This window comes from Electrophorus electricus, chromosome 4 (genome assembly GCF_041902795.1).
Source record: "Electrophorus electricus isolate QZ-2024a chromosome 4, ASM4190279v1, whole genome shotgun sequence".
Taxonomy (NCBI): Eukaryota; Metazoa; Chordata; class Actinopteri; order Gymnotiformes; family Gymnotidae; genus Electrophorus; species Electrophorus electricus.
Window position 1 is genome coordinate 7,819,032 of NC_137500.1, and position 12,451 is coordinate 7,831,482.

At 39.5% G+C, this 12,451-nt stretch overlaps 1 protein-coding gene across 1 annotated transcript; it reads left to right on the forward strand.

The window, feature by feature from the left end:
- Positions 1–1,608: 1,608 nt before the first annotated feature.
- Positions 1,609–2,615, forward strand: c4h11orf96 (chromosome 4 C11orf96 homolog). Its single transcript, XM_027001085.3, has one exon. The coding sequence runs from the start codon at positions 1,989–1,991 to the stop codon at positions 2,346–2,348; it is 360 nt and encodes a 119-aa protein (XP_026856886.1). The 5' UTR covers positions 1,609–1,988; the 3' UTR covers positions 2,349–2,615.
- Positions 2,616–12,451: the final 9,836 nt, after the last annotated feature.

Sequence of the window (12,451 nt, forward strand, 5' to 3'; positions counted from 1 at the left end):
GGTGGGTGTACCCTAGTGTGATATCCCCTTTGCTTTTTAGGGTTAATCTTAAGGGGACGTGACAGAAAAAGCGTGGTTGTAGTGCCTTACGTCACCCTGCCCCTCTTCTGCTCTGACGTTGACTAGTACACCTCTGGGCTGAGGATTCATGTACATGCTCCATGGCTGATGGTCTTGTAAGAGGTAATTATAGTCCTAAAGACAGATCTGGGCACAAAGCAGAGAGAAAGAGAGTGAGAATGATAACAGATACACTTGTTAGGTACATGACATAGTAGGTCGGGATCATGTGTTTCGTGTATGTGCTGCCATGACAACCACCCACAGTTTATACCACATTTACAGTGCCTTGCAATGCCCTTACAAAGCATCTGAATCAACTGAATTACAAATGACAGCACAAATTAAGATTTTGTGCTGTCATATTTTCATATTTTATTTTAAAAGACTGACCCTCAAATTTAATTTGTTAAAGCAGTATTGATATTATGTAAGAGAATATTCCATGACAAAAAGCAATAAATCAAAAAGTCTGTTTGCATAAGTACTCAAACCATGTGCTGTGGAGGCTCCAACTGATGAAAGATATTGCCATAGTGAGGACATAACTGCTTTACAATCTGCCTAATCGTTAATCACGAATCTCTGCTAATCATTAAAAGAATCACCGTTTCTAGATAAAAGTCCCCCATAACTTTTGTCAGACTGAAAAACTGAAGGAAAGCTGTGAAAACAAAGAACAAGGAGCGTTCTAAGGAAATTAGAGATGAAGTTATAGACATACACAAGATAGGGAAAGGCTACAAAATAACATCCAAGTGTTTGGATATTCCTGTGAGCACTGTTGGATAAACTGTGAGGAAATAGGAGCTGCATGACCCAGGCACTGCTTTGACAAGACCATCCCTCAAAACTCAGCATCGTGCAAGAAAGGGACTTGTGAGGAAAAACACGGAGCGGCCAACAATCAGTTTAAAGGAGCTACAGAGTTCAATCTATGACTAGCATGAAAATGTACTAGTCAACTATACCAAGAGCTCTGTATACAGCTGACCTATATGAAAGAAGCCATTACATCTTACACTGGAATCCATAAAATTAATGTTAAAAAGTGAGGAAATTTTAAAAGCACAAAAAGGTATTCATAGCGCCGAGCTTGAAAGTAAACAATGTGGAGTTTTATTCCCAACCTATGCTGAATGGGTGAACTGCTGAGTACGCAGTTGAAGTTAATAAGACAACGATACAGCAGCTGCACGCACACACATGTGCATCTTTTGCACTGTGCAGTTTATGTGTCTTTGTAATATCTTAATGTGTGTGGTCATGTTAGTACCATGGTGTCCACATCTGGTTCACTGCCACTTTAGTAGAATTTCTTTATCATAATGTAAAATAATGGTCAATCTCTGTAGTCATCATGTCTGTTATGTGGTGTGTCTTGTTCTTACCCACCCCCACCCCCGCAGCTGTAGCAAGCATTTATTTAAGGGGTCTTATTCAAGGGAGTGGTATGGTAGCCGGAACCATGACTACTCCCAGGGAGGGAGGAGCCTGCAGAGAGTGGGGAGATTTAGAGGGTGTAAGCAGCTATAAAAGCCTGAGCTGGATTCATCTCTGACACAGAACCAAGCCACATACTGAGATCCTGGCAGGAGAAAGCAGGAGACCGACTCTGAAAAAATTGCACTGCATTGGTGAGCGAGTCGCAGAGTCTGAGGACTTCTGATAGCCAAGTGATTAGCGCGCCAGAGGGGAGGCTTTAGTGGATTGAAAATCACCGCACCAGGACATCAGGTGTCGGAGGGCGTGTTGCGATTCGGGAGAGCTGTGAGCTGCGAATAGACGTGAACTCCAGCAGGCAAAGGAGAGAGAAACAGAGAAAGTCAGCTCTGGAATCTCTGTTAAGGCGCGAAAAGGGGAGCGAAGGAGCTGCCACGTCCAGCTCACCTCACAGAGTGAACACCCAGCGCTTTCCGTGCCAACCCATGGCTGTGCGTCCCATGGACACCGCCAGCTTCCCCATGCTTCCAGCCCACCTCATGGCTTCTGCGATGGAGGAGTTCCCACAGCACTTACCTGTCCCCAAGGGCCCAGCTCGAGGCCGCAGCCGGCCCCGGCGGCCGCGGGAGGCCAGGTTCAAGACTCAGCCGGTGACGTTCGCTGAGATTGCAGAGGTGGAGGAGGAAGGGGTTTCGCCGTTGGAGGAGGAGAGAGCAAGGCGGTCCTTTCTGCAGTCTCTGGAGAGCCTGAGGAGAAGCACACAGACCTTGCACCACGCGGGACCGAGGACCAGCACACCCACACAGGCTAGCTTGGACTCAAGCGACTCAGACTCAGCCCAATGACTGGGAAAGAGAGAAAGTGGGAGAGAATAGAAGCAGGTGATTTGTTTTCTGTGTGTTTTGTAAGGCTGACTTACTGAACTGGACTCCAGTGTGCTAATCATGTTGCACAGACCTGTCTTGAAACATACTTGCAGCTATAACATAGTTGTGGTATATTATGTATATTATATTACTCAGTCAAGCAGTGGCCGGCTGAATTGCTTACACTCCTTAGCAGTAGCGCAAAAAAAAAAAAAAAAAAAAAAAAAAAAAAACCATAAATAAAAATCTAACTACTTAAATATTCCAAAAAAAAATCTTTATTTGCTATGTAAAACTTGAGGCCATCAAAAGTTCATTTATAATGAGCTATAAATTGTAGTTTGTTTTTTTCCATTTGGAGAGACAGAATCACGAAACTCAACTGAAAGTCCATTTCAGACAGAGAATGTCCCACTGTTTCCACTGTTTGGCTTGTAGTCCATGGATTTGTGTTGATATTTTACATTTTATCACGATCCTGCAAGAGGATCATTGGTGTCTGTAGACACCACACTCTGCATAGCAGCCTGCATAGAAAGCGCTATTTCAAAACCGAAGACGTTACTTGAGGTTTGTCATTTTATTATATTTACTAATGACCTCAGAGAGGAGCAAACTATTTTCTTTCTACATGTTTCAAATATTTATTCACATTATTTTTACCTTGTTAATAACAATTACATTAGATATGTGCTTTGCTGACATTGTGGGCTTGCAAGGTCGCAATTAGTTTCAAAGCAAAAAAAACAAAAACAAAAACAGAAAATGATGCCTTTTTACTTTGTTTTACTTTATTATCTTTCTAAAGTTATTTCATACTTACTTTAATAAATATATACAAATCTAGTGCACATCTATGCAGCTGTCCTTGTGTTTGGTATGCCTGTTATTTTTCCATATACTCTAAACAAAGTCAAGCTCAGCCATAGGATGAATCTGAAGGGGGAGGAGCATGGAGAAAAATGCCGTGAGAACAAAACAAGGAAAAGTAGGAAGAGTCAGAAAATACACACCCTGAAATAACAGTCGTATCCAAGAATTAAGCCTTTAATGCAAGTCACAGATCATCCCACATTTGGAGATTAAGGCAACATTTTTAGAATATTAGTCAGTTCAGCCTCTTGGACTCACTACTGTTTCCCTAAGTAGGCAACTGTTATGGAGATGAGTGAGATCAGTGGTCAGCCACCCTCTGGAGAGATAACATGTATTTACACAGTGCCTCAAAGACTGAAAACACATTTCAGCAGGCCTCTGCTGGAGTCTTCACCCAGAGACCGATCTGTCACTTGACTGCCTGGTGTGGATGGGAGCTAAAAATAGCATCAGTCTGCTGCCCCTTATGATCGAGTTACTTTGCAGAAAAGCATGCTTTTTCAGGCAACTAACGGGAACACTGCACTTTGACAAATGTGTGATAAAAATACAGTACAAACATGACATTCTAGTGGCACATTTTTCTGGGTTTACTTATGTAAAAAGCAGAAATGTTAATCTTAAGGAGTTACTCTAGTTTATCTTTTCACCTCTATGTGCTGATGTAGCCCTGCAACCTACTTTTTATACTGTTGCCTTGGTGATGAAGAATGATGTCTCGAAATTGTCACAGAAACAAGTGTGAGTGTTCTTCTCAAGTCAGAATGTTCTGTGGACAGCTCACACTCTTCCTCACCCTACTATACCAGTTTTTCCCTTCTTACAAACCATGAGGAACCTGTATTATGACCTACACTTTTATGCTATATTCCATTGTAGAACACATTGATCTAGTACATATTGTATGATTTGTATCATTGCTACCAAGTATTAGCTCTCAAATATCATGCAGTGTAGCTGTGACCCTTTCCCTTGTGTCTGGGCAGTGGCCCAGTGTCTGATGTGCAGTTGACGATAAAACATTGTCCAATTAAGAAAACCTTTCCCCTGCTGACTGCTGGAACACTACTACTGTTCTTTCTTATGTAACTACCTGTTCTTTATTAGGTTGTTCAGCCTAGATTTACAGTCATACTTGGGCATTATATGATCAGTGACATAAACAGTTGTAGTCATTAAAAGAGCACAAGAACTGGATAGGTGGGTATGTTTGAGTTTCTACATAAAGAAAATCCAACACCTGAAATTTCTGTTGATGTATATTTGCCAGGAGTTATGTACTGTAACCCACATTAATCCAAGGCACGGTCATGCTCTCTGATGGCTATTTGTTGCCAAGTAAAGTGAGTGGGCATTGTAGTTGAAACCAGGGGTAAGTGCAATGACTCAAGTGCAGATTTGTGTCTCTGAGGGGCAACTGCAGTTACAATGTGAGGGGCTGAGGGGCAAGAAGGATTTGTAATGTTTCCTCCATCAGAAACACAACATAAGCCCTCATCAATGAACACTGTGTGTATACCACTCTTCAGACGTTTGTTAATTAACGACAGCTCAGTGCTGGCTCCGGCTAACCAAGATAAGACAGCACCTTGTAATGAACACTAACACATATGATAAACAATCACTTGCAATTAGCCTTGTGTTATCAGACACATCTGATGACGAAAATGATTGTTTTGCTATTGTCTGTTTGAAGTTGTATGTGTTGATAAGCTGTGTGTCTTTTCTTTCCAGTTCTGTATGGTGCCATCAGGGAACATGCTCACCTCATGTGTTATTCACCGAGATTCCCCCATGGCACAGTGAAAAGTTCACATGGCTTTTGGGTCAGAACCAAGGGCCAGACAATGTCAAGCACTGTGTTAGAGAGAGCGAGAGAGAGAGAGAGAGAGCGAGAGAGAGAGAGAGACTGACTATCTTTTTTTCTATCAATCTCTCTCACCATAGCTCTATAAGAGAATATTCCTCACATTGCACATTCAGAAGAACACACTGAAATGGCATAATGAAATGAAACCCAGTTCTCTCTCATCCAGAAGCGTATTTCCTTGAACCGCTGATTAGGGAAAGGGTGCATACACTGGGCACTGGGAATAGTCAATAACTATGTCATGGGACAAATAGATTAAAAGAGCAAAGCAAACTCACTGGGTTGTAGTTTGGATTTTTTTTTTTTAAATAGGATTTCTAAAAAGATTTAATGGATAAGGAATTCACTTAATGCATACATTGTATTTCAAATTTACATAGGACGGAAGCTTGTAAGATAATTCCACACATGGATGAAATCAAATGTTTATCTGATACAAAATTCAGTGCATGATTCTGACAGTGGCAGGGAGGACATTTCCATCCTAAGAAGCAGCAGAGAGAGAAGGAAAGTTTTGGAGTTTGTCACACAGGCTTTAAGATGTGAGGTGTTCAGACAAAACACTGTTCATCATAATCACCTCGGTTTTCTGTGCCAGTTACATGAAGAGCAATGAGAAGTAACCATGGAGAGTGAAGAAGATCAACATGGAAGAGGAAATTCTAAGAGATAGATGGAGCAGTATATATAGGTCAATATAGGTTAAAACTTCATCCCATTCAAATCAAAACCAAACCTGACCAAATGAGTATCATTTGTTTATGTTGTGTTTGTGCTGGTTTGTTATATATAAACATAGCTTTCGTCTGCTTGATTTTGGTGGGGAGAGTTGTACCATATTATGCATTAAATTCACTATACTGTCACTCCCTGCCACTGACGTACACTGACATAATATAATATCTCAAAAACTAAACACCAATCTAGCACAAAAGCTAACAGGATTCAAAGATTTCATCTCACAGAGGTTAATCAATGAAAAGAGACAGCACATCAGTAAAAGTAAGCAGACTTAATTGCCATGGCCTTAACCTAGGACATTCTGTTTTAGTTTTGCTTTTAATTTAAGGACACATGAGTTTGTAAAATGAAATTTGTTTGTGAACTGATTTAATTCTGTCTGCTAAATATGGATATGCTATTCTAAGGAGTAATGATAAGAGGACTAGCCATCTAATTTAATGTGTAATGATCAAACATTTTGAGGAAACAGCCTGTTCTTGTTAAGAAGAAAAAAGGCTTCAAGATGCTAACTGGTTCTCTGGCTTACTCATGTTCTCTATTTCAGTCCTTTTCACCTTGGCTCGGTATCAGTTCAGCTCCTTGTGTGAAAACTGTCATGTTTCATTTGCTGGACTACATCTCTGCAACATAACAGAAACATGTCTCCCAGTCCAATTGTTAACCTCTTAACTCAATGAAGAAAATATCTTATTACATCAGATGTTTTTATGGGACTGTGGCAGGATTTAAGTTTTGTTAAGAGTCAACAAAATGAGAAGACAGTTTGTATAAACACAATTCAAGAAGCACTTCATTAAACAACAGCACATACAGCACTTCATTAAAGAATATTATAGGCATTCAGAGAAAATGTGTTATTGTATGAAAATAAGGAAAATGGCAAACTGTCTATAAAATGTAATAAAATAACCACCTAAATAATTACTCAAAGTAGCAATGTGGCATCAGTTCAAAAATCATTAATAATAAAGGCATATCGTTTCAGTAGGGTAAGGTACTCAACTTGCAATGAGAAGGTTGCCAGTTCAAGATCCACCACTGTCAAATGGCCACTGTTGGGCCGCTGAGCAAGGCCCTTAACCCACAATTGCTCAAGTTGTATTCAGTCATAACTGAAAGTCGCTTTGGATATAAACATCAGCTAAATGCTGCAAATGTAGTTCACTTGTTTCATTTATTTGCTTATATAAAACATGTCTAATGATATAATTACACATTGGAAATATACATTATTTTATATAATACTGATCACCAATATCAACACTATTTCTTATGGTCGGTCTGTCAGTGCAGTTTTACTTCTTATGGTTAATCTATCCTCATGTAAAGAGAAGGAGCAATGTAAAATGTCTGGGTCATGTTAATTCTCCAAAACATTTTATAAACTGGATTAAATTATTTTATATGGGGTATACCAGCAAGCTTCTTTAGCAACTAACCAGATGTTCTGTTTGATTTATCCTATTGAGCAGGTCTTGCCAAGGGCTCCATGTGAACATCACAATTATTTCAGGTGTCTGGTGTGTCTGCTTTTTTTTTTTTTTTTTTACATGAAATTACTGTAGACTTTTGTGAATCCTTATTTTTTATTTGTATTAATAATTCTCTTTTTTTCTTTCAAGTGTATTATGAGAACATTTTTGCTATACTAATTAGCAAATACACAGCACAGACAATGACATAATTCTTTAAATGGCATGATCAATATCACCAAAGGTGGATACATGATTTGGTGAACATCCCACAGATACACAAGACTGCCATAATTCATACAACATCTGCTCCGTGCGATACCAAGAGCAAGTAAATTGTGAAATAAGGCCTTGAAGTTCAATATTTTGATTAATGATATGAAAAGAATTCTATTCATATAATCTCTTTCATATAGATAATGAAGGAGCAGCCATGCAGGCTAAAAGGATATGAATAATGGTAAGATTCAATAATGCAATAATTCAAATATTTTCATACATTTTTGAAGCCTTGTTAAGATAGTTGACTTTCACAGGTTTATGCTCATGGAACAGAACAAAAAATGTGTAGAAATTGTAACTACAAGCTATGGCCTGCTTTCTTGAATAAACCAACATACAATTACACCAACAATATGTTATGTTCCTCATGCTCTGGTAAAATGAGAACATTTCCAGTGATAATAAAGGCCTGGTCAGACTGGTGATTGTGGGATCACCCTTAGGTCAACGACAAATTTTCTTTATCAGTATCCTTTCAGGTGAAATGTGATGCTGAAAAATGGTCAAAAGATTGATTCTACTGATAACAGTATATTCATCAAAAGACCTAAACAGAATCTATTTACTCTTTATAATTTATTATAACCACTCATTGTACTTATCAAGATGACTTATCAATATGAAAAAAGGTTTCGGAAAATTTGCACTGCATGATTGCCCAATGTTCTAATAGTTATTCATCCAGTAAACCAGCTGCAGAACAAAGTAGCTTCCTGAGGTATACTGCTACAGCAAAAATCTCATACTCATGCTGAGTTTGGTTTTTGGAATGGTAAATGCTGGTTATATGACTGTGGAACACTGGCAGGCACTGTGCAAACATTGTGGATAAACACCCCTCAAATCTGGGCTGACTGAGGTCTTATTCTAACAAATCAAGGATGTGTGATGCATGACACCTGACTGACTGTATCTGCCTTCATTGATGCCTCATCTTCCTTAGAACCCAAATTCTTGCAAGATCTGGTGCCAAGCGACCCTGGCAGTCTTCCACAGTTGCAGAACCATGGTTACATGCATAACCAGTGTTCTTTTTCTTTATTTTAGTCCATCAGGGTGGTACAAACATTATTAGAATGATATTCTACCACATCCAGCAGAGACTGACCCACAGACTTTACTTTAATGAGCCAATGTGCAAGCCTCTTCTTTGACAGTAAAGTGTCTCTGCTCCTGTCACCACAGCAGACAAAGAACTGGTCAGACCGGTGAAAGGCTGCAATTACAGATATGTAGAATTGCAATTCCTGGATGGCACAAAGTGATTAAGATCTAGGCCAGATGGAATGCCTTTATTTGGTCATATAAATCTGTATAGTGCAATGAAATGTTTCTTTTTGCATATCCCAGCTTCTTTGTGAGCTGGACTCAGAGCACAAGGCCAGGACCCCTGGAGCCAAGACAGTTAAGGGTCTTGCTCAAGGGCCCAACAGTGGCTGCATGGCAGAGCTGGGATCTAAACCCACAAGCTTCCAATTGATAGCCCACTTGGCTACTTCTGCCCCACTGATGTCACTACATCAAAAAAGGCACACATTGTGATTGGCTGATTAACAAACAAGAATGCAGAACATTTTGTATGCTGGATTGGGTTACTGGAAAGAGACCTTGGTCCAGCAAGCTCTATAAATATTCCAGAATGGAGGGCAATGGGTATTTAACAGGGACTATTTAGCATGGACAGAACACCAATGTGAAAAGATCACATTAGTACATTAATACTTTGCACAAACAGCATGTATCTGATGTTTTATATGCATGCAATAAATTGCACACTGACCCAAGGGGCCATATCCACAACTGGAGATGATCTGACATTACTAAGGGAAACAAAGGTCTTGCTGGCCAGTGGGTGGCAATAAACATCTCCTGACACTGTTGATGTTGAAGCTTGAGCAAAGTTGCACAGAGGAATGGAAGTGGATGGAAGGCATATAGAAGACAATCAGGCCCAATGTAGCTATGCAGTCTGTCTGGGCAAATCAGAGAGGACAGGTCCACCACAACTATTTTAAATGTGTCACATCTGGATGACTTCCTTGTGTATTCTCCAGTTCCCCTGAGTACTCTGATTGAAAAGTGCACTGGCTACATGATGGTAGTGGACAGGCAGGCGAACTACATGCTGTGAAACTAGCCTGGGAAAAAGCCAGTTTAGGTTGTTGGTGGGCTAACCAGACAGATGCTGACAACCTTGTGCCCCCTAAATAATTACTTGGAAAACTGCAAAGATGTTGTCTGTCCAAAAAAAGACACCTTTACCTTGTAAGGATTATGCAAAGCATTTCAAGAACAGGAGACTCACTGACATAATCTGGTTGGTGTGCCATGCCCCACCTCCTGCTTATGTCCTAACTGATCCAGACAAAATTGCAACTGGTGTGGGAAGCTTCTGTGCTGACAGACAAACACCACTGGTAAGAAAATCCATGCTTCTCTATAGTTCCAGGGTTGATACACAGAATGGCAACTCTTACCCAAGGGTGTCAATGTCAAGATAGATGGAGTCAAAGGTGTATAATCCAAATTTAGACTGGGTGCAGCCATAGCAGACCAAGTGAAATGATTGACACTGCCACACTCAGCATATTAAGCAGCCACAAAAGGAAGGTTTTGTCCTCTTAAAAGCTGTGTCAGACTGGGCAGGATCACTTTTGCCTGGAGAAGATTAGAGGCCATTATGAATTGTGAGTCCTGGGCCGTCCCAGTATAGTGTTACGTCTGTGTAGAAGCAAGCTTTCTTTTTCCTTTTCCCAGTTTACAACCCCAAGTTGTTGTGGGATGGGGCACACATGAGCCAGTCAACTAAGCATGGAAGTATCTTACCTGTAGACAGAAGTGGTGTTACAACAGCCTGTATGCATTGAGTGGAATCTCCAGCGACCAGCGAAAGCCCAAAAGAACTGTTACTGTAAACTTGTAGGCATTACCTTGAAAGGTGAACTGCTGAAAACATCTGTGTGCCAAGACACCAAGAACATGGAAATATGCTTCCATCAAATCTACTTCTTTGCAGTGGACCATACTAAATTGATAATCCTAGAATCTTTAGAACAATATTTAGTACAATTGCACATCAAATGAAGAATAAAACTAACACCAATGCTCAGAATACATTACACAGTAGTAATGGGTTCGTGCTTTATTTCAATGGGAAAATTAAGCACATTAGAGATAAAATTCATGTTAATGTGGCATCAGGTGGTTACATGAAGATCAGTACAACCGTGTCAATAAAGACTCTAGAATCCTTTACTTCTATCCAAGAGCCTGAACTAACATTTCTGATCTCACACTCAAAACCTTCCACCTGCTTACTAGATTTGTTGCCCACAAACTTTCTTAAATAAATTCTACCTGAAGTGATTGAAACTTTACTAAATTAACTCCTCCTTGAACATTGGCTACATACCTAAATCATTCAAATTAGCAGTAATCAGATCCGTTTTATATATATATATATATATATATATATATATATATATATATATATATATATACTCAGCCGACGTTGTTAAACTACAAGCTGATCTCAAACCTTCCCTTTATCTCCAAGATCCTAAAAAAAAGCTGTAGCTCAGCAGCTAAACTCATACCTGAATCAGAAACAGATATATGAAGTCTTTCAGACAAAGTTTAGGCCTCATCATAGTACAGAGACAGCACTGATTAAAGTAGCCAATGGCCTGTTGATGGCTTCCAACCAGGGTTATGTCTCTTTGTTTATATTGCTTGATCTCAGTGCAGCAGTTTACACCACAGATCACAACATTTTACTAAATTGTCGCAAGAAATGCTGTTGGGATTTGCCCTTTTTGATGATACTCAGTTATATGTCTCAACCAAACCAGAGGACAAATATCAAATATCTTTATACTATTGAGGACTGTGTAAAGGATATCAGACACTGGATGTTGAGAAAATTTCTCACTTAATCCTGACAAAACAGATGTCCTTCTATTAGGCCCACAGACAGCTAGGACTTCACTCTCTAATTACATAATAAACCTTGATGGTCTCCCAATCTCACATTCTTTAACAGTTACAGATCTTGGTGTAATTATGGATCCCAGTCTTTCATTTGAAGATCATGTAAATAATATTTCTAGGGCAGCCATTCTTTACCTCAGGAACATTGCAAAAATTAAGAACATGCTATCTTCACATGATGCAGAAAATTATGACCTGCCAGGTCTGCTTAGATCAAAAGATGCAGGCTCTTTACTAGTACCAAGAATAAGGAAATCTACCCCCCCCCCCCCCCCAACAACCCAGCCAACTACTTCTTCATTGCACTAGACAGACGTTCTCTTGCAAGATGGGTTTTGGGCACATGTACAACCACATGTACACCCAGACTAGGACTTCTAGAAAATCGGAATAGGCATTCATTGCTTTTTTTTTTTTTTTTTCTCACTACTTATTTTTCTATTTATTGTTTATATTGTTGCTATTATGGTGTCTGTTGTTGGCCAGTGGAGGAGCGCCCCCCCTTTCCTTGGCTTGTTCACTGGGGTCTTGGACTCGGACATGTGTAAAGCTGCTTTGTGACAATGGCTGTTGTAAAAAGCACTATATACACACACACACACACACACATTTTTGACTTTGCCTGCCAACTTTTGATTTGCTTAAAATTAAGCAGTGACAAACAAACTGACCAGTATGATAGTATGATTGTATTGTGTGTGTGTGTGTGTGTGTGTGTGTGTGTGTGTATATATATATATATATATATATATATATATATATATATATATATATATATATATATATATATATATTTCTTGAAGAACACTTGCCCTTGTTGACATTGCTTGCTTTAAGATACAGCATGT